Source organism: Apteryx mantelli, chromosome 7 (genome assembly GCF_036417845.1).
Source record: "Apteryx mantelli isolate bAptMan1 chromosome 7, bAptMan1.hap1, whole genome shotgun sequence".
NCBI lineage: Eukaryota > Metazoa > Chordata > Aves > Apterygiformes > Apterygidae > Apteryx > Apteryx mantelli.
In genome coordinates, this window is record NC_089984.1 from 18,473,640 (window position 1) to 18,497,287 (window position 23,648).

Consider the following 23,648-nt stretch of genomic DNA (forward strand, 5'->3'; position numbering starts at 1 on the left):
TTCAAAGTTCTCCACTGAAACTTTAAGGCAATTCAAACATATGGAAACAGTGCTGCAAGATTATCAGTCTATAAACTACTCCTTCCCTAACCTCTTCACCTCATAATACATAACAGAATATAAGGTCTTATTGGCTTAGTAATACACCCTCTTCTCTATAATATACTCATTCAGAATAAAACAAGCAATAGAAGATCATTACTGCTTATTTTTACCAAAAAGTTAGAGTATATTTTATTACTGTCTTTTACAGAGGATGGCATTCATTAGAGTTTTTATTTAACATGTTGTTTTCGTTAAATAAGCTTCTGTGTATTAGAAATGGAAGATTAAAGTTCACAGTTTCAAACTAAATCCGTATTTAGGAAATTAAACTGATTAGCCTTCCTTTCAGAAGTGCTATGCATGACCTCCTGAAATTCATGGCATTCAGCACTGCGCAATACCCAAACACTTTTATCTAGGTTCCTAAACACCAGTTTAATTCCATAACTGTACTTGCACAATTTTGAAATGTTGACCTTACCTTTTCTTATTATTCCTTATTTATTTTAATAGCAACAGAGTGCTCTGCCTCCCCTGTCATTTTCATTAGATTCAAAGGAATAAACATCTTATGCAGCTAATAAATCTTGAAGCCTTTATCAACATGTGGGAAATAAATGTTCCCTCAGACACACTTACCCTAGGATAGGATTGTTGCTTAAAGATGATCATATTGTGGAATAATCCTTTTATAAGTATTCTCTTATAAAAAGCCATTAAAAAAAAAAAACAACCTTAAGAAAGCTGCAGGTACAAACCTTTATTTCAGCTACACAAACAGATACTTTAAGCTTTAAAATCTGTAATTCCACATGATATCAAAACTGATTCATGCCTGTGGTTTGAAATAATTTTTAATATAAAGACATTAATTTACATTTTTTCTTATTATTTAGAAGTAAAGAATGCAGCTAGATCAAGTTATCCAAAATGTTCATATCAATTCAAGAATGCAACTACTAATTCTTTGGTTGGTGCCAAGTCCACTGAAGAAATCCTGGAACCTGTTCCACTTGTTAATAACCGTAAAGGGAGCCTCTTTCTACCCAACAATCCCTCGCTGCTGCACCTTAACTTACTGAGTTCTGTTGAACAAGGAAAATCTACCTACTGTAGATTGCAAAGGGCTCTCAGCTTGCCTGTAAAATACCGCTACCACTTCCAAAAGCCTGGGTTGAACCAAGATCTCCGTAGGTAGCCCCGTAGTTGGATGTATAAGGCAATACAGATTGGTTTGTGCATGGTTTTGCAGTCTGTTTTCAATGTGACTGTGACATTACTAATGCTCTGTTAAGTGCTTACAGATGTGGGTTTCTCCAGATGTGGTGATTAATAAGTTAATCAAGATAGCTATTCAACTAATGTTTCTGGGTGGTTTGTGCTTTATCTTTCATATGGGTTATTTGCTCTGATGCATTTACACTCTAGGAAAAATGAGTTTACCAGGTACTCCAGTTTGTGTGATGTTCAGTAATGCAAATGTTATTCAAAATTCCAGCTCCTTTTGGGCTCTAAAAAACTGTGTCTGTAAACTCTGCTTCTAGTGACCTGACAGAGGCAGTGAAGGAGACAGATTTGTTTAAAAATGGTCACAAAATAACAAAGGAAAAAGTTATGAACTTGCCCACTGTTTCTGAAAGACATTCCCTTTATTTTGCTTAAAAAAAGAAATGAGGATAAAAGTCAAGTAATATGTTATTACAGATGTTCAGCTCCACATTAAGGCTGTTAAAATTACCAGCACATCTTAAATCAATTCATGGAACATTGTCTGGAGGTTATGTCATTGAAATAATGAATCCTCTTTACTCAAGAATAAGCAAACATGTTAAAACATCAGTGTAACTTTAAATTAAACTGCAGTGTAAACCAGAGTATCTGAAGCCTCATTAGACTTGCCTGACATTTTTCTAGCACTGAGTCTTCCTGAACTGTAAAACTGTTAGATTCTGTGCCTATTAGAGTAGTGAGCACTGGGTTGTTACAATAGTGTATTAAGTGTTATATTTAGGGATGTGCAAAAACAAGCGCTTGAATTTTATTAGAATTCAGAGGCTGGATTGAGTTCAGATTCTATAAAATTCTGTGTCCAGTTCTTGAACTTATTTGCACTTTTTGTGAAAGCTGGTGAAAAAAGTCTTCATAATATGATATGACTGTATTTTAATACAATTCCTATAGCATAAAGACATCAAAAATACAAAAAATGGGGCACATTCTCATTAACAAAAGCACTAGGTCAAACATACAACATCAGAGTTGAGTTGTCATATATCACAGCCTATTATTCAAATATGGTTGTCTTTCGTAAGAGCAAGTACATTTAAGACTCCCTTTTAATTTGATTTTTATTCCTCTCATGTAGACACAGGAACCATGAAATGAAAATGATATTTTATGGCTTTACTAAAAATTTTGCTAGATCTGTTTCTTTAAATATGCAGGAAATTGATAAGAGTATCTGAAGGATAATAATTAAATGTTTTATATCCTACTTATGACTAAGAAGTCACTTGTGAGTTATCACTGCAACGCTTTTGAGAACGAAGCCATAGGTAATGGGCGCTGTTACAAACCGTTCGTATATTTCCGTTTCACGTATTCCCTTTCCCCATTTTTTATGGAACTGCATCTCTAAACTGCAGATGCGCTGTAAACTCTGCATGCAGATTTCATTGAAAAACAAAATCCTGTTGAATGTGATGTGATTAAGATAGATCATCTTTCATTGCTGCAATGAAAATAAATGGCTCCCTTGCTTAAGCAAGGCACAGCTTTAGCAACCAGTTGAGAGCTCTCAGAAGGTTCGCTAACAGGTATTAGCTCATATGCCACATTAGCATTGCACCTTACAGGTAGTTAGTGACAGCAGCATAGTGTGGAGATGACAAGCACTATCAAAAGAAGGAGCTTATTTATTGTAGATGCAGTATGAAAAATCACTGTAGACTGCTAAAATCTAGTTCTACAGATGGTCATTCTGGATGATTACTCGACTTTGTTTTATACTAAGACTTTGACCAAGACTTTGTTTTATAATTGGCTGGCAGGGTAGTATCAGCTGATAACACTGGAAAAAAACAGCTGTTGGACCATACACAACAAAAGATCCTTATTGCACTAACTTTTAGCATTTGAAAGGATCAGACATGAGCCTTATTAACTAGCTGAAAACTTGGAAAAGTGCTCTTAGTTAATAGTGTTTTCTATTGTTCATAGAAATATTTCTGGCTATAATACAATCTAACCTGTCCTTTATTAAAATAAGATTTGGCAAATTTGCCTTGATGGGTGTAGAGCTTCTTTATACTAGTGAAAAAGTAAAACAATCCATTTTTCTTATAGTACAATACTGAATCTCTGATAAACATTCTGTAACCCCATGGTATCAGTTTAAATTAAGTGAAATTTATAATTTTTGCTACCAGCAGAGAGAAACATATAAGTTGTAGCTGGTTTCTGTAAAGGAACATTTTGCATATTTCTTATTCCTTTGATATTTTAAGTGGTGAGTCCACCAGATTAGAAGTGAATATTTATACCCAGTAAAGAATAAGAGATCACAGTGTATACCTTGAAAACAACTTACTGCCTATGTGGAATAGCACATGAATAACTTTTTGATAGGCAAGTTTAAAACAAGCCTATGCCATTTTGAAGAGAGTGATTTGCAGGGGATGTTATGAAATGTACAAATACTTGCAATTTTTTAATAATCAGAAATAGGAAGATACTACTAACAAAATAATTCTGTGACTATTCACTTCAGGTCACAAATAGCTGAATACTGAAGTGATCCAATTTAATTCCAACAAACTCTCAAGCAAAGCAAATTTCGAACTGTATGTTTTTGATAATTTTCTGTGGACTTAGCTCTCAGACAAACAAAAAATAGTACTTAACCAGTCACTGGTAAGCATTTCCACTACAGGGCTCTGGGAAAAAAAAAGAAAAAAAAGAAAAAAAAGAAATAGTCAAGTCAGAAGAAAATGGCTTTGTCTTTGGGAATGTTTCCCGAAAAGAAAAGAAAGTTAAATTAGTGAAATAAATCATTATAAGACAGTCTCCAGTCTAAGTATAGCCCTTTACATCACTGTTTGGGGTGATTGGTTTTTTTTTCTTTTGTTATGCGTTGTTTGGTTTTAACTTCCTGGATGTTTTAGGTGATGCCAGGTCATTTAAAAAGACAGCACATCTGTCTTTTCAGGGCCCAGTCCTTCAGTCTTGACCAAGGCAAAATGAAGTTCCATAGCAGATTGTGGAACCCAGACAGACATGACAGGCTAGAATGCAGACTGTAATAAAATAGTGTCAGAAGAGGGTTATTGCAGAAGGATATTGTTTAATTTGTTCCCAGACAAATCTAGGGCAGGTGACATATGTCCAGGTTTGCTTTTTGTAGCTGTTCCTATGTAGTTCATTGCAAATAGAATTTTTTTTGCAGCCTCTGCTTGTGCACTGCTAATGTGTATTAAGCTCCTTTAATATGGCTACTACTAATAATAGTCTTTTTCCTTTTGGCTCTAAAGTAACAGCTTCCTAGGCCTCAGTTATATTATCTTGTAGTTCATTTTTCAGTTAACAATAGATGGAAAAAGATCTTTTTTTTTTTTTTTTTAAAGAATAATTCATCATTAGTCTGAATTGGGGAAACCAGACATAAGGTGATTCCCTTTGATAGCAAATGCAACCCTTATGTGCAAATTATTAAGTGCAGTAACCACCTTAAAACCATAATGCTGGTGGTTAATACTTACAGATAAGTTATTAGGAAGCTGCACTTGTTTAAGCAATGAGTATTATGGCTTAGGTTATCCAAGAGTAGTTATGACTGTCGAAATCATAAGTGATTTTACATCTGGAAATTGATCTGTCGTTGAAAATGCTCCTCATCCTCATTAAAAGATTGCATAACACATGCATCCTCTGTTATATAGGTATTGTCTCCCCACTTCCATTCAACCTCATTGTGGTCACTCCTGTTATAACAGCTCCCCTTTGTGAGAAGGGTGGAGTGATGAGGTCTGAGTTGTGCTGAAGATCTGTGCACAATGGCAGGCAGCATTCACAGTCCCAACTAACTGAATCATTGAACATCAAGGCATTGAATATTTTACATCTCTTCATGAAGACTCTGCTGTTTGGCATGTGAAGAGCAAGAACCAACTGGTGTCTGGTTCATTAGCAAAAGCAGGCTGGCAGCTGTTATGTTGGTATTGCAAACAGCACTTTATCTTTCTGGAAATATAGCAGAGCACTAATTCTACTATTCTGTAGCACAGATTAACTGAAAATAACTCTAAGAATAACCCGAATGTGGTTTCCCCCCTTTGTTTTTGAAGTATGAAACCAATTTGAACGCCTGTGTTCAAAACCCTGGTATTCCTCCCTGCTTCTCCTTCTCCTTCAAACCAATCTCTTTGACTAACATGTATTTGATTTTTATTACTGTTGGGCCTATGTTAGCAATGAAGTATCAGTGCGTGAATGGACATAGAGTGTGTGTTCTTTGCTACTTCACTTGTATTTTGTGTTGCACTTAGAGCAGTACTTAATCTCATGAGTTCCTTATATTTCCAGTTGAAGATGAGCAGCCATCGACACTATCACCCAAAAAAAAGCAGCGAAATGGAGGCATGCGAAATTCACCCAACTCCTCACCCAAACTGATGAGGTAAGACTGTAAGAAACTCCTATCTTCATCTGCTTTCTTCCCTCTTTCCTCTTCTCCTCCCCCCACATCAAAAATAAGGGGAAGGGGTGGGAAAAAAAGATTGTTAGATGGTTTCTGAAAGGCTGAAGTATTTATTCTGTCAGCTTGTCAGCAGTTAATGATAGAGCTGAAAAAAATTCTGTCATGAAAAACAGTTTGAAAAGCTGTTTGAAAAATACATAGGCTTTAAAGTCTTAGCTGTCACCCTGTCCTGTCCGTGTGTAGTTCTTAAACAGCAGTGGCACTAATGATAGCACTAACCAATCAGAGGAACTCATGTGGTTAGTTTGCCTCAGGCAATTCTCTTTTTGTTGGATTCCCTCTGAGTACTGTTTTCTGTACTTAAGGCCATATGTGAGATGTATCATCACAATCAAAAATGAACCTGAATATTACCTTCCTTTTATCCTGTCGATTGAAATCAAATTTCTGTTAATTGATTTAGACTGATAAAAAAAAGTCTAATAATCTATGTACTTGCCAAAGCAAAGTTCAAAACTAATTCAGTTTTACTCAGGCTAAAAGCACATTAATTATGGAATACAAGGATTTTTTTAAAGGGTAGTATATACTCTAAAAGTGGATGATGAAAACATCATCTTGTTAGTGATATTTTTCCCCTGTTGATATATGTATACCAGAAAGCCTTTGTATAACTATGTAGTTTCCTTCCATAGGACAATTTGCCTCTAAGAGGAGATTTGTTAAAAATAGAACTGCAACAGGAAAATTGGAATCTATTAAAATAATATGGCATTTCCATTCTTTCTTGCTGTGCTTCACCCTTTGCCTGCTCAAGTCAATCAGAACAAGATCAGATCCTAGCTGTGGAGTTTTCCACAAGCAGGCTGTTCCTGCTCTGGTTGTGCATATTTCAAGTAGCCAGGCTAGATAACTCAGTCCGTAATTGTATCCAGAACTAAATATCATAGCAGAGATTTTCTGCTACTATACATACAGACAAATGCAAGCTAATTTACATATATAAACAGACACATTCATGCAGTTTGGGGTTTGAGTGTGTGTGTGTGTTAGTACAGTAACTCTGATCTGCAGTAGTGGAGGGTAAGTGAAAACAATTAATATGAATATTTAGTTCTTTATATATATATATTATATATTTATATATATATATTTATATATATATTTATATTTTATATATATATATATATAAAATCACTAACCACTCTTCTTTCATTTTTGACAATGACTTTGTTCCTTTAACAATTCTGGATACAGCTAGATAATTTTCCTCTCTGTATTTCAGTCAATAGACTGGGAATTTCCTTGGCCAGTTAAAGAAGCATCCATATTTGTTTATTGTTACTGCAATCTAGGGCATATTCAAGGACATAACTTCTACAAGTCATCTTCGTCTCTGTTTAGACTACAGAACCAAAAGTGAGATTGATTCACAGACTAAAATGCACCCAGCTGTGTCTTTTTTTTTCCATTGACCATCTATTTCTGTTAAATGTATCATTAAAAGTTCTCTGCCTTCCTGTTAGCTCAGCCTTGCCCATATGACACTGATTTACATGCTTGTTTACAGTTTATGAGGAAGAATAAAATGAACATACTGGCAAGCTTCTCATTTTGTGATGCCAGTTGTCATGCTAGTATCATTTTCAATTTACTCACCTCTGGGCATTCTTCCTATCTCATGCTAATAGTTTTATCGATTTCAAGTTCTAAAAATGTGGGAGATTCCTCCCTCCCCAAATCTTAATTTTGGGGAGATAAAAAGAAAAAGAGAAAGAGAAAGAGACAGAGAGAGAGAGACAGAGAGAGAAGGAGCTGAAACATTTGGAGCTGAGTGCACTGTCCCTGTTTGCTATGTAAAGTATGCCTCATTTCTTTGATCTTGAGTAATAATAATTCTGGGGAGTTATACTGTTTTCATATGCTTCAAAGCTGTGTCAAAGTTTTCCTGCTTAAGGGTACTTCTTTATTCTGTTGGCTCTTGGGTACTGAGATGACAGGTCCTCTGTACTAGGTGCAGGCTTTTTCAAGTCATAGCCTTCAGCAAAACATCAAATTACCAAATACAGGGTAACATACTTCTACACAAATGCCTTTCCTGTAGATATATTATACCATATATATTAAATACTTTAGTGTTACACGGTACATTTTATGTGCAATAGAAAGTGATGGTTTGAGGTAGCCTTAGGGGTACTTTTTTTCCACAAGCAGAAAAAGCTAGTGTATACCGTATCAAGTATGGTTTTTACAGGACTTTCTGCCCGAAGGCCTTTGTAAATAAGTAATGATCAACAGATTGGCTGTGGGTTTTTGAAAAGCATGCCTGCGTCAGTTTGCATGATGGGGGAAGATTTTCAAAGTGGAGCCTGCTTTCATTGCCTGCTGAAGAGGGACTGAGGGAGAGTAGTCGTCCTGAGCCTGAGCTGTCTGTTCAGTAGCACATCAGAATTGCTAAATGCAGGTCGAGCAGTGAGTGGAGAACTTGCCAGGCTTACAGATCCAGTCGTTGTTTTCTTCCTCTTCTACCTTGCTGCTAAATTTATTCTCCAGTCCTGTATTGGCGCCCTCAGACTCTCCCCAGACCCAATAGTCCCTTTGTCGCATCCTATATCTACATTGACTTAACTTTGGTTCAAGGTTCTAAATCAGAGAAAGTTGACTGAATCAGAAGAAAACTCTGTTTAACTTCATTGCAAATGTAATGGGCAGATCGTTTTCTCCTTTCCCATAAAGAAAGGTGGGCTGTATTATCTGCTGTTTTATATACTCGTAAATTACCTAAATTGACAGATACTTGCTTGCCTGCCCTGAAATCTTTAGTGTATGTCAGCTAAAAGTACACAAGAGATAAAACAGCGAAAGCACTGTCATGCCTGTAGCTGATGTTTACCTTTGCTTTTTTTCCCCCCTAAATTTACTTTAAAAGCTCCTTTTCAAAGCCACCCTCACCCTGTCCCTTGAACAAAAACAGCTGGTTACTTAGCAGACTGTTTCCTCAGCTACAGACCCAGATCTGGAGGAGGCTGGTGGGCAACAAGGCTGGAGCATGTAAAGAAGGAATAATGTGTGCAAAGTTCATTTGTAAATTGTAATCAGAGCTGTGACTCTCGAGTCACTTCCTGAGCAGCCCTACAGTTAAGATAACCTTGAAAATGCTGCACAGGTTTTAGATTTCCATGGTGTCTGGGGCAAATCAAGTCATTCCATAAGATAAAACGTTGTGATTTTTGCTATCAATGGAGCAGAACAGAAGACAGAAGCCATGTCATGGTTATTCCCTGGAAGCTCATGGCCAGAGGTCTGACAGATGCTTATTTTGAACTTGTCAGAAGGTGGGAATTTTTGAAATTCACTCACAGGTAATTAGAAATCCATATTATCAAATATGATGATGATGATGATGATGCGTGGATTGAAGGCATCTTTGCATACTATTGCCTCTAGATGCCAATAAATTGCTAACTAAAACAGACAGTAGGTTGTCAATTGTTCTCTGTAGACATCAGAAATGGGTTAGATTCACTTTTAGAATGGACAACTAAGTTAAATATGAGGAGGCTGTATCACATACAGTATCAACTAACAAAGCTAGTTTTAAAAGAAATGTATCGTTTTGGATTCCAGGGTGACCAGTAAAAATGTGAGAAGTCCTGGATTTAAATCAGAAAAGCCACTTAAAAGGACTGTTGCTGGGGCCCAAGTCCTCACTTAATGCTTTGGTAGCTGCTACTGCACGAGTGGAATACACCGAGTTGAAGGAAATGTCAACCCAGCTGAGTCAAACTACCTTTTAATGCAAGAACAAATAGCATATGACAGGGCCCAAGGGGCCTGAAGAGCAAATAAATAGTTTGTCCCTGTCTACTCTGAAGGTAGTGGTGTAGTTGACATAGGCCTCTAGACAAGTAGCATACTCAGCAAAGGGTCATTATCATTAATGTCCCTGGTCACATAAGAATCAGAGGCATCAGAGGAGGCTGAGTTTTCAGTTTGTTGCCAAAGAGAATTTCATAAGCCTGAGGATTTTTCTTGAGCAAGGATCCAAAATAATTCCCAACCAAACCATAAAACTTGCTCAAAGACTGTCAAAATCCAGCAAAGTGACACAGAAAAAGTGAGCTTTTCAGCACACTTTTCTGGAAACCTAATAAGAGTCTTTGTCTAAAGTAAGGAGAAAAGCTCCTATCTATTTTCCTGAAGCTGGCTGTAACACTCTACATATATGAACAGTGGCTGTGCACATCTATTCTCCCACCCAGCTGCATACACTCAGATGTACACACACATTTCTGCTAGTGCCACTCAGCGTGGATTTGTATTGCCCCTGCCATTGTAGGATGCCCTTCCGTAAACTGAAACTTTGAGCTTTCTAATAGGAACCAAAAAAAAAAAATGATAAGGGGTCTGGAGGGGAGCATTTGTCAAGTAAAAACTGGTGAAGTGAGGTTAATCTGATTGTCTGTGACTCCCCCAAAACTAGCTTTGAAAAGAAGATCTCAAGAGGTGAAAGCTCACTGAATAACCATAATAATGACTTATATTTACATCCCTCAGCCTTGGAGATTTCCATAATATACTCTAAACTTTTCATCCCTTGTTAAGGATGTACAAGGTGAACTTTATACAATGCTAAATGCAATGATAATTGAGCTGCAACACAGCAGGTATTTAACAGCACAAATTCACTTCCTGATATTATTTTACAAGTTCACTACTACTACTACTACTATGAGCAACAGGAGTAGCTCAGTAATCACTATGTTACCTTAGACCTGCTTTTAACACGGTTATAGAATGAAAAGGTTTGAATGATAACGGTAGTATACACTAGCCCTCTGACTGTTGCTACCATTGATAGTGGTATTATAAACCATGGGAATAAGAACGGTGTCAGATTTTTTTCAGAGTACTGTGAAACCTTGGGCAAGTGTTCTTGAGATGAGAGAGCAGTTTCAGGAAAAAAAAGGAGAGTTTGCCAGCAGAAAAAACACAGCAAGCTTTTCTATAAAGTTCAGGGTAACAGACAATGCATTCGGATCAAGACAAAGGAAAGAAAAACATCTTTTGCTTTAAACGAGGTGTAAAGAAAATAATGCATGCTTATAAATGTTGACTTAAAGAAAATAAGCCTGCAGCAGTGGTTGCTTTTATCACAAAGTATAAAGTCTACAGTTCATTAAAGTGGGGAAAAAACTCTCCTATATTTTATGATGCCATTTAATTGTAGGTTTATTTTTTATAAATGAAAAATTATTTTTTCTGGTATTTTCTCCTTCAAAGATTGCTAGCTGTGTAGCTTGAGTAGATATGAACAAGAAGTATTAAAAGCAGAAGATATATTGTCAGCATGCTCTGTCCCCCCCCCTTCTTAATTTGCTTATATAAAAGTCTAAAAATCAACTATTTTACTACCTTTCTATGTAAGAGGACTCATACTTTAGGAGCATATTCTGAGCGTGTCCTGAGGTATCAAGGTAATTTAACTTTAATCAGCAAGATCTTTAAAGTATGCAACTGTATATCAGCATCCTTAGTAGTCTTGATAAATTAACCTGGACTCTTTGGAAAGGCTTCTGCAGATTAAAAAAGAAACATCAGCAATACTTGGAGGAGAGAGGGAAGGGAGGAGAAATTGTTAGCATTCTTAGGAGTGTGGTTCAGGCAGAATTTATAGTACGTGGTCAGCCAGTCACCCATAAGCTAGCACAGGACACTGTCTACCAGCTGGGTATTAGGTACATTCTTCTTTGTAGATTTAGGAAGTGTAAGAAAATGTGAGCCTGTAGCCAGTATTCGGATAGATTCTGCATATGACAATAAAAGCATTTTACAGTAAAACAGCAGGTTTTCTTTCTCCTCTTGTGCTGATTTTTCTTCTGCGATGCTCTTTGCATCTGGGCACTGAATCCTTACAAATTTCATCACTGATTAACCCATGAAAGTAAAGATCAGTAAGAGAGTGTCATTAGTGTAACACACATAGGCAACAAATTCTCATTACAACTTAATGCCATCCACACAGACGGCAGAGGGTCACAGGGAATGGCTAATGGTAGTCGACAAATGTTGGGTGTATTAGTCACAAAACATTTGCTGAATTCCATCAGAATGTCGTGACAACCTTCACAGCTAGTCCCAGCGAGCTGCAGTAGGCACTGGTGTTTGCCTGTGACAAGCTGTCACTCTATCTTGGTTGAGCTTTATAGCACCAGTCAAAGCAGTCAGGGAAGATTGAAGTGACAGAGGCCCACTGAGTAAATAGTGAAACATGCAGCACATCATGAAATATTTAGCCAGGGTGTAAAAGCTCTAAATGCTTTTTCAATTATTAGCACCTGCACTGGCTGCATACATCTAACACTAACCGCATGTTAATTGCCACAATTTGTTAGGGTAGTTGTAGGATAAATTTGAAAGGGATGAGACATTCTCCACTGTGCCTTCACTTCCTATCTTATCTTCTGCAAACCCTCCCCTTAGTCCTAAAATTAACTATGTGTGCATATACACAAATATGTGCACGCACGCACAGGCACACACACACACAGAGTCAGGTAGGAAAACTCAAAATTACTGGTGAGTTTCAAGACCCTGAATTTCTAGCAGGAGACTGCTAATCATCTCTTTATATGCACAGTCCAGAGCTAGTATGGCTACCTGAGGAAGGCATAATTGCAGATTTTGGCAAGCACAGAAAGAAGTTGTGCTGCTGCTGGGGTGTTTCACTGCTGATTTTATAAAAGGAGATATTTGGGGCAGAATAAAAAGGAGCCAATCCATTGTTTCACTGATGCATAAAGACTCACAGATCACAGTTTACTTTCAAACAATGCCAGAGTTTCTACTGGTCATACAGCACTCGATCCCAGTGCTTAACTTCTGGGGGAGTTCTACTGCAGATCAGCATGGGTATATTGCTGTAATACACAGTTATATATGAGTGTTGGCAAGAGGATTGAGACAAGTGTGACAAAATCCAAGGAAATACTAATATGAGGCATTTAATGAGGTAGCCATTTAACCCCTAATGGTTTTCCTAGTTCTGCCCATCCCCAGCCATAACTCAGAAGTTTTAGAGTCAAAAATTTGAAGTGAATGTGCTTGGAGTAATTGTAAATGTCTGCAAGGAAAGCAGTACTCTTTAAAATGTAATGTTGGCTTCATCACAGTAGGTTTACTGGAAATGGGATTTATGGTTTTGCTTTAGGCTGTTATCTTCCAGGCAAGCTTTTTGGGTTTGCTGCAGTAGCATGGCATTTAGTGTTGTTCTCAAGTTTAATTGATCATAAGTGGCATTATATGCTCTTCAAAAAACTTAGAAAGATTGTATTTCATCTTCATTTTAAGTCATGCATATGTAATATTTGCCATAAGAACCAGAGAAGCTATTTTTAAACAGGAGATTATGGATGAGGAAAATTTAAGTTTTGGCACTTTTCTCTCATAGGTATCATAGATACCTGTCTTTTGCTTGCTGGAATAACCAAATAATTTGGTCATTGCAAGTGATATGAAACAGCATCTCAGTTAAAGGAGAGGCTATAGATTTTAATTGTTAAAAGCTTTTTTTCTCCTTCTTTAATGTGAAATTTTCAAGCGTTTTTGCAAGCAGATGACTTTACGGCCCTGGAGAACCCAATAGAGGTGGTGCTAATGCAGTCATTTCCACAGTAACCTGCCAATGTGACTCAAGCCTAGCTTGACAGGGCCATCTTCAAGGGTGAGGGGGGCAGTGAGGCTCTATAAACATTCAGTCCATGATTTGGCTGTAATGCTTTGTGTAATATGAATTTTAAAGGGAAGAAGGCGTCCAAACCCCTTAGGCATATTTGACAGCATTGGCCTCTGTGTCTCTGTCTTAATTAATTTTTAGTATTTGCAAAACAGGTTTAAATCATCAGATTAAAGAGACTGTATATGTCCAAAGTAGTAATACTATTTTATTAATGTATTATTTTATACAGTAACCACATTTTTGAGAAAAACAGTCCAAAGATTGTTTCTGTTCTTAAGTATCTGCTAACATCCAAGGGCAAAGTCTTATCTTAGTAGTAACAAGTTTCAAGCTCTGTAGACATCTTTAAGGATCATTTTACTCAGGGTGAGAAATCATTGATAAAAGAGATGAAAATAATAGTGTAGCCCAAAATATACAAATTTAAGAAACTCAATTATATTGAAAACCATGGATTATGAAATACAAAATATGGCTAGTCTTATCACAATTTCCCTCTCAGGCAAGAATCCATTCTCCTAGAATAAAAGTAGGGCAACAGTATCTATTAGCATACTTTCTATGGTTTTAAATGATAATTTCCTAATTACTTCACACTGATTGTGCTATATCCTGTTTGCTTCTTTTAAGACTCCCCCTTGCCATACCCCAAACAGTGAAGGTAGAGGATCCAAGTAGTTTATCGTCTTGCAAATAAGTGCATATATGGATATATAAAAAAAATCCCTTAGTTACCTAAAACTTTAACAGGGAGTTATATCTTATGATTCACATCTTTTCCCCTTCCATAATACACTTGTATTTTAACCTTAGTTAACTAGGAAATACAGTATTGAGGTAAAATCAATTCTAATAAGTCTCTGAAATGAGCTGCTTTGAACATTCCTGTGTAGGATGCAAGGCCCTAATCCAAGAGACCACTACACTAGACTGTAAGCACTCACACACTAAAAATTCTCTTGGACCTCAAGGCAGTTGAATCAAACTTTGATGTCAGATATCTTGTGATCACCTAGTTTGCTGAAAGATTCCTTTCAGTTTGTATCATTTCTCTGAATGAGACTGGAGTACTGCTAAATACCCATTTCTGTGAAAACTTAAAATGACCTATTGATTTTCAAATCTCAGAGTAGAAAAGAAATTAGAAATTAGCTTGTGGCATTTTTAAGAATTTTTTTTTAACATAGTGTTTCTGATGAGGGGAAAGGGAAAAGGACAATTCCTTCACATGTGCATCTGATTTCTGAAGGGAAAAAGATTTCATTAGTGAACTTCCCTTTTGTTTCAGTGCTATGCTATGAAACGCTCATGGAGAACTGCCTTGTGCAAGTTTGAAAAAAAAAAAAGAAGAAAAAAAAAAAAGAAATCTCTCAATGGAAGCTCCTGAAGAGTCCTAATCTTTTTAGAGAGATTTTTGTTTGGAAACCTATAGCTAACACATCATATCAGAGATAACACCGTACTATTGAGGAGCCAATGCTTTGCATTGAAACTTAGGGAAACAAATGGCAAGGTTTTAGAAACATCATCTTCCACAGCTGGTATTCACACTATCCCAACCTCTAAGAAATCACCTATTTTACCATTATAGTTAGTATCCTTTACAAAGCTTCAAAGCTCTTAGACAAATTATAAATCCCAAAGCAATGGAAAAAATTGCTAGGAGCAGAGTAGTTAGGGATAAAGTACCACTAAATGTTGACTGAACTTTAGTACAACCTCCAAAGAGATTGTATCCGTGGTCCCAGACCTCACTGTACCAGATGCAACTACTACAAGCAAGGAATGTGCTATGAACAGCATCATAGTTATCTCTCTCAGCCAAAACCACTGTCGTTGCAGCTAACTGAACCATAGCATGTAGACCCCTGGAATAGAAGAATGCAGAGTCTGAATATCTTTCTAGAAATTAAAAAAAAAATACTCTTTGGTGCGGCTTTTGCACCAAGAAGTCACTTCAGCTTCCCACAAAAGAGGGAGCATGCATTATGGCAAAGCCTCCATTACTGATGCCGGAGCAGGGCCAGAGCGTCCATGTAGTCCCCCAGAGACTCCTCTGCTGCCAGTAGGTTACTAGTGAAATGCACTGAACTGTATCTGTGTTGAGTGAATGTAAAAAACTATGAAAGCATTGCATTTCTTTTTCCAGGTGAGTCTCACTTATGAGTTTGCCATGTAGTGCACTGCTTCTTCTTAAAGTATGAGTACACTCTGGTTTATATGGAATACTGTATTAATAGTTTCTCAAGTCGTTTTAAGCCACTTTCTATGGAGTTGACCCTGTGTGAGTGAAATGAGTGAGAATTTTCCATTGATTTCAGTGGATATATAATCAGTGACTATGCAATTACACATAATTAATCACCCTAAAGGAACTACAGATTATACCATTTTTAGACATGCAAGCAAAACTGTTTTAAGCATAGTAACATAGTGTACTATATTCAGAGTAAATTAACCTGTATCATATACAGTGAACAAAGTTTGCTTTAGAGGACTCTCCAAAAGAGAGGTTCTTGCCACATTCTGCTGGCTCAAATGCCTTAAAAGCAGGAAACTTTCAAGTTTTGAGAGTTCAACCAATACTTTTATTTCTTTAAAAGTCTTGAAAAGGTGTGTCGCTTTAAAATTTGGCCACCTGTACCTGAATATTTAGCATATTTCTACGTTCTAAATATTTTCTTCTTTGAAATGTTATGATTCTGTATCAGGATATTTCTAGGATTCATGAGAGAAACCTTAAGATGAGACCCTGTAGTCTGGCCAGCCAACGATCTGTTCCCTGCTTTTATTTTTTTTATTTTATTTTTTATTTTTTTATTTTTTTTAAGATTTTAAGGTTGGTTTCCCCTGTGACTTGTAAACATGGTCCTCATTCTAATGATATTGTATAATGTAATTATGTAGGGGTCCTTACTAGCATCTGACAATGTTGAAGTCACTTAGTTCTTCCCTTAACATTTGTTTTTCAGAATATAAATTAAAGAACTATATGCTGCTTGTATGTCTGTGCTTTGGTAATTATATTGCTGCTGAGCAAGTTTATAAAAATCTTTTCTATTTCCTTCTCCTTTGAGAAGCCTTGTGCTTTAAAATCTTGCTGCAGAAACACTTAGAAGGTTACCACAGATACAGTTGTCAGAGAAAATGGACATTGTTGTTTGGTATTAAAATCATGTATTCCAGATGTGGGCATTTGTTAGTCAGTCTGCTCTAAAATTACATACTGCTGAATCTTTAAAGGGCTTCAGTTTGGGAAAGCAAAATATGATTGGGCAAATTGCTAAAATATTTAAAGTGCAGCCTGTTAAAGCTTTTACTGCGAAGAGCATCACGTCAGAAGTTGTATGTGGTAAAAGCAAATAATTGGCTTTCCAGAATTATAACAGTCAGTCAGCATGGGACTCTGTTCATATCCCTTCTACTTCATTGCAGATGCTAATAGCAAGTCTTTGAAATTTATTTTGGAGGGGTAGGGTTGAAAAAAACATTTATGGACACGAAGGTGTCAGAAAGCTCTGTTTAAAATCAAATGATTATTGGTGTAGAAAGAGTATAAAAAATCTTCCAAACTGCTCCCAAAATTTTAAAACTCCTTTTTTTTATTAGCTTTTGTTTTAAAGTGGCTTCATAGTAAGCATGTAAGCATGGTAAAGTGTAAATACATTTCACTTTTTACTTTTATTCCTCTTTGGACATAGCTCTTGGGATATCTTTCCATTCATAATTCATAATATTTTCCACTTATGTTGTCCTCAACGTGTTTTTCCCCAGGCATGACCCCTTGTTAATTCCTGGCAATGAGCAGATTGACAACATGGATGCTAATGTGAAAAAGTACGACTCCACAGGGATGTTTCATTGGTGTCCAGCCAAGGACATTGAAAAGGTCATTCTGGTAGGTATCAGCAATAAGCTGTGTTAGAATAGAGGTTGTTTGAACCATAGGAGTGATGCCTAACGGGTTAATACATTCATCTCTACTATCTATAAATCTGACATATTGAAGTCAGAAACACAGTATGGTGGAACTGAAGCTATCGTTTTGGTTAAGGAGCTATGATTGTATAAATCTGTACGCCAAATACAACAGTGCGAATTGGCCCAGAATAGTCTACATTTTTGTTTCATAAGCTGAAATTTTGCACATTGAATTTGTATCTTTTGAGAATCAAGGCTGGAAATATTTAAATTTGTATGTACCCCATTTCTCTCTTTACACAAGGTGATAATACATTCTAAAATAGGCAAGTCTTGCTTTACATTATTTCTTACTTATTTATGTGAATTTTGCTCTCTTAAACTTTCTCTATTTCCAACATTTCAAGATACCCAAATAAGCCAGAGTAAGCAGTACTACTACTCTGCCCTTCTAGCATGTTGCACTGGGCCTAATCTGTTTGCTTCGTTTGTTTAACTGGAGAAGCCATCAAACTGACTCAAGTAATTAAAAATAATTAGAAGGCCTATCGCAGAGTATTTTGCTCAGTGAGAGTTTCTGCCACTTGCGTTCATGTACTCATACCTAGGAGTAACAAGTAACTAACTCCAGATCTCATACACAAAACTGATGATATTTGAAATGAACTCCCTCGTGGAACTTCACTTTGTCGCACTTTTATAAAGCTCTTCCTGAGCCTGCTGTCTTAGATTTCCCTGCACTGTTACATGGTGTAGCCAATAATGGTGACAGCCCTGGTTTATTTTAACAATCAGGGGATAAAAGCTTGTTTCCACTTCTCCTCAAGAGTTTCTGTAATAACCATGACATTGCCTGGAATTGCAATATTGATGTTTAAATAGTCAAGTTAGTCAATTGCAATTTCTAGTGACTGAACTGTGAGACAGAATTTGGGCTGAACAGCTTAAATTAGTATGCATTTATATGTATTCAGCAGGCAAGGAGGAGTAGCTCTACCATTCAATACCTGGTAAAAGACAGAGATAGAAATCTGTCTTCATGTTCTAAACATATTTTAGCAGATGTATTATGAATGACCTTTACATGTTGTCCCACTTTGAAAAGTGTTTCTCCAAAAATGGCACTGTGAAGTGCCTCATTTATTATCTCCTGATGATTCCATGTCAGTTTCTCCCCCTATGAGCCTGCGAATCTGTAAGTCTGGCCAGGTCCTTTCTGCTTCATGCATCATCACCAATAAAAACATTGCTGGCAAAACACTTCCCTACGCCTGTTCAAGCTCACTGTCCACAATTTATGTCTACATTCATATTCATGCAAATTTAATGTTGTCCTTAGAGACTGCACAAGTACAAATCAGTACATAATTTGAAGATGATGGGATTTCCCAGGTCATCTTCTAACTGCTACTTGTTGATGATGCCTCAGTCGGAAAAGAATTCGTTTCTCTGCCCAAGATTTGTTTTGGCTCTGCAAGATGCCAGCAGTACCAGGTAGTGAGAACTCCTTTTTTTGACATTCGGACTAAAATACATGACTACATACAGATTAATGAGTATGGAGAGCCAATTTTTTATCCTATTTTATTTCAGGACCTGGGCTCTGTCTTGTAAAGTGTCAGTATGCTGGGCCCTTAGGCAAAGTCATGGGTCTACTCACATGTTTAACTCAAGCATTCACTCACATGTGCTGTTGTTTGAAGGCCCAAAACCACTTTCATGGTAGAGCTGTATGAAAGTCAGTGCAATTGCACCTGAGAAAATGAAAGTTCATATATTTTTTAACTGATTGGAAATCTAATCAGAGTTCTCCTTTATCTTACACAGTGAATACCTTTGCTACATATTCCAGTCTGGATTGCACATCGTCATACTTCCATAATTTAGACAAAGAACATATACTACAGAAAAGCAAAGGAAAAGGAAAATTTTGTCCAGTTCACTATTGTCTTAGTTTTATTCATTAGCAAAACCTGTGTATAATGATGCCAGAGTGTCCGGCTTCTTGGCAATATGATATCAGTGGATCTACAGTTACTTGATGGAGTGCAATAATACTAAGGTTGGCTCCAGAAATGAAGGTCATCATTTCCTAATGACTTTACTTAATCATTGTGGTGTCTGAGTTGCCTGCTCAACTGACATTACCACTGATAAGATTAGTGCAAAAATGTAATTCTTGTCACTGAAACAAGAAGATAATACTGAACATCATTCAAATGTTCTCCATGAGATCTTTTTCTGTCTATCTATTCAACAACTCAGGTCCAATTGGCCTGAAAAGTTGGTATTAGTCACGATCTTGCACACTAATTATTTCTGACTGAGAGAAGCACTGTGGAGTATAGCATGGGGGCATTCATTTTACAGCAGAATAGTGTAGAGGCTTCTTCAGTTTGCTTCAGAGGCTGGTAGCAGCTAGTGCTAAAATAACATGGCCAGCACTGAAAGAATATGGTCCTCAGCTTTCAAGATGTCACAAAGCCCTGTTGCGACCACTGGGCACTCATGCTTTCCTTTTCATATTGGTCCTGAAAAGGCACTAGTGATTCATCACATAAGGCACAATTTTGCGTCTCTTTTCTATAATCCTTCTAATGACTAAATGCACAGTAATGATAAAATGCACAAATTCGGTTCTTAGATAAATCCATAGTGCTTCTATTGTAACTAGAGTCTTAATCCACATGTGTAGCAACATATACAAGACCATAATATGGGCCAGTACAATGTTTTCCTGCATGTTTAAGGGAACAAGAACCAAATTTTCTTCTGCTGAGCACATTTAATGAAGGAAAAGTAAGTGTAAAATTGAACAGCTATTTTCCAACTGCTTCTTTGTGCATGAACAATATTGACAGTTGTGTTTTTCCTGGTTTAAAACTCAATATATAATTTGATCTTCCCTTTGTTTTATTTCTCCCTTCTCTTTTTGTTTTATTTTTTTAGACTCGAAGTGAAGCAGCGATGACTGTTTTAAGTGGGCATGTAGTCGTCTGCATATTTGGGGATGTTAAATCTGCTTTGATTGGATTAAGAAATTTAGTGATGCCATTACGAGCCAGCAACTTTCACTACCATGAACTCAAGCACATTGTGTTTGTGGGTTCACTTGAATACCTGAGAAGGGAATGGGAGACACTGCATAACTTCCCCAAGGTTTCAATCTTGCCTGTAAGTCCAAAGCTGTATTATTGATACTTTGTTATTTAGGACACCAACTGGACAGATTCATATTGACTTTGATCTTAGGATTTTTTACTTTTGTCTAGTTATAGGTCTGAGGACTTAGCTTTTCCCTTTACTGTGTCTATGAAAACAGAGCCCTGTGAGACCTTATTAGAAGATATTTGCTGCAGTGTTCAGTCCCTCGTCATCCCATCGGATGAATTTCAGCTGCTATCAAATGTATTAACTGTGTTCTCTATCGAATGTTCACTGTAGTGCACTGCATGTAGCCAGTTCTGATGTTCTGATTTCCCTGACAGAATGACAGTAGTCATTTATGACATTATTTATGTATTTATGCCCACAAAAACTTTGAAAAAAAGTATTGTTTTTCTATCTACATAATATCTATCTATATTTATAAAAAATTCCTGTAGGCTGGCCAACTTTGCAGGAACATTGCCATAGCATTTCAATTCAGAGTCTCTGCCATAATCATTGTAAAAAGGAGTTGAGGAAGTATGGCAGAATTCTGACCTGTTTGAAATCAATGGAAAGCTCCAATTGATTTTAGTGGGGACAGCCACTAAAACCACATCCACAATTCAGAGGGCCTACTTCTGCACTCCTGTGTACCATTATCATTCACTCATGTGCACAAAATGTAAATCATGAGCTCCAGTACAAACAAATGAAGACCTCCAAGCTAGTGATCTTAAATATTCATAGCTATAAATGTCGCACAAAGGTGCAAACAGGAGAGAAATGAACCTATGGTGCAGTTATGAAAGCAGTGCTCTGTACTTTACTGTTTGGATTTTTCTATTAGAATGAAAAAAACCATGAGCTTAACAGTTCTTAATACTTTCATTTCAGCAGTTTAAAATAAATAGATCCATGATAGGTGTACCTAAAATGAATTATCAGGTAAACAGCTGCAGAAGGAAAGACAATCTTCACTTTCTGATCAATCCAGGCTGTAGTTCTTTGTTACTGGAAATACAGTTTTAGTGTAAGCCCTTGGTTCTGTGCTGCAAGCTGACGCAACAGATAGTATCACAAGATTCTCTGCTGTTACAAAAATGGTGTCCATATCAGATTTTGTCAGTTAATATCCTTCTCTTTCTCCCAATCTCTTTTAATATTGGTCATTGTGAAGGATAAAATTAAGGAATCAGAACTAAATTAACAATGTTGTTGAAGTGTGAAGCAGAATGGAATCCAGCTACTACCTTCAAACTATCCGGTGTGATGCGTTATTATAATGTGCATTTGCAAGATTTTCCTAATGCCTGAATAGGCATTAGGAAAATATACACCAGCTTTACTCTCTCCAATCATTTTGCCCCCAAGTTTAGAGCAAATTTGGACTAATTTCAAGTTAAACAGCCTAGTGACATCTTAATTTGCTGGTTAATGCAGCTTTAAAAATACAGAATATGTAAAGGAATTACTGTATCTTACATAGTAATCAAGGGTGCCAAAGGCTATAAAGTTAAGACTCCATTACTGCTTTTTTTCAGCCTATCTGGTTCAAAATGGCCATATAAAGTTAAACATATCAGCACTATTCTGATCTGATTATACTAATGTGAAAGTCCACGAAAGTTACTGAGATCATACTGGTAGAAATCATGTGTTAAGGGAGGCCATTCAAACTCATTTCCTACTTCTCTGTGCTTTGGTTCAGGAGGTAAAACTTGCTGCTAATATCTGATGGTGATGTGGTTACAGCTGAATATAAAAAAAACAATGTTCTGATTTAAAAAAGAAAAAAAAACTTGGAAATTTCATATAAAGCCTCTGTTAAAAGATGCATTTAAGCTGCTGAGTAAACTCTTAAAAAGTAGGCAAATGCCAATTTTATATATCCTCAGGCAGCCTTAATTCTGTCCCTTTGCATAAAATCATTAAGAGTAAGTCTTTAATTAATTACATGATTGCTTATTATTTTTCCCCACAGGAATCTTGCTTCACTTGATGCACAGTACAGACACAAAGGGAAGAATTAAGGTGGCAGGAATAATCATATCCCAACTTTTGAGTACTTTATAACTAAATCATATACTTTCAATATATGCTATTTTCCATGAGGTTTCAGGCCTCAAACTACTAAAGGTAACTGGAAGTAGTCAGATTGGTATCTGAAAATGGGTGGCAAATATTCCTCAATCATTGAATAAGAATTGAGCTCTGCCTTAGCTCTGTGCATTTTAAATTCACCTCTGCATTGAATATTCTCAGTGGAGCTCAGGAGGTGTTCGCCATGAGTGACCAGGAGGTGGAAGAGTAGGGTCTTGACTCTGTTTTATGAAAGTTGTGGTGAGACAAGGGGACGACTTAGTCTCCCCATCCTTATTAGGGTCTTTGGGTGCCAACCCATGTGAGCTAGCAGAGGAGAATCTAGTTTCCATAAAAACTCATTTTTTCCTGGATCCTGCATCTATGTCCTGTGACATAGACTTAATATTCTGTATCTAGAGATATGGACTGTTGAACGTGAAAGAGAAGTGTTGTCTTTAAACAAAACATGCTAGGTGAAGTGTTGTGTCTTGGTTGTGTTAACTATGAAAAAAACCTAAAGACTGCCACAACATTTCTTTTTAAATATTGCATTCTCTGATTGGGCATTGCAGCGACAGGGAATATTACATGAGTTCTGCCCATTAAGGTAGAGTCTTGCTTCTGTTTCAAAGGGTTTAATCACACAGCTTTGAAGATCAGTGTATTTTCCTTGAGGAAGCACCAAAAGCACATGTTGGAAAGGATTAACCTTTTTTTGTATTGCTGCAGGTAGTACACATTTTAGAAAAATAGCTCTATCTTGATTGCATTTCAAATGTGTAGGACACATAATGCTTTTCTGTTTAAATTGTTATTCTTTCGTCCAAGACCTTCCTGACTGGGTATTAGATAAATAGACATTTAAAACACACCCCTTGTTATAGTCAGAGAGCCAGAGATTGCCACATGATAGCACCTTAAATCAAGACAATTTTAAGTTGCAGATGAGATGTAGAATGCTGGCATTATTCCTATTTCTTGTTTGTTAGTAATAGCTTGACTGAGTATTGAGACTGA

At 36.7% G+C, this 23,648-nt stretch overlaps 1 protein-coding gene across 4 annotated transcripts in view; it reads left to right on the forward strand.

Moving 5' to 3' along the window:
- The window catches only part of KCNMA1 (potassium calcium-activated channel subfamily M alpha 1), a 545,630-nt gene that overhangs the window by 477,368 nt on the left and 44,614 nt on the right, over positions 1–23,648 (forward strand). For all 4 annotated transcript variants that reach the window (XM_067299877.1, XM_067299878.1, XM_067299876.1 and 1 more), the window contains 3 exons: positions 5,626–5,719; positions 17,253–17,376; positions 20,349–20,573. In XM_067299877.1, coding sequence (XP_067155978.1) covers positions 5,626–5,719; positions 17,253–17,376; positions 20,349–20,573 — 443 coding nt within the window. The remainder of the gene's footprint in view (positions 1–5,625; positions 5,720–17,252; positions 17,377–20,348; positions 20,574–23,648) is intronic.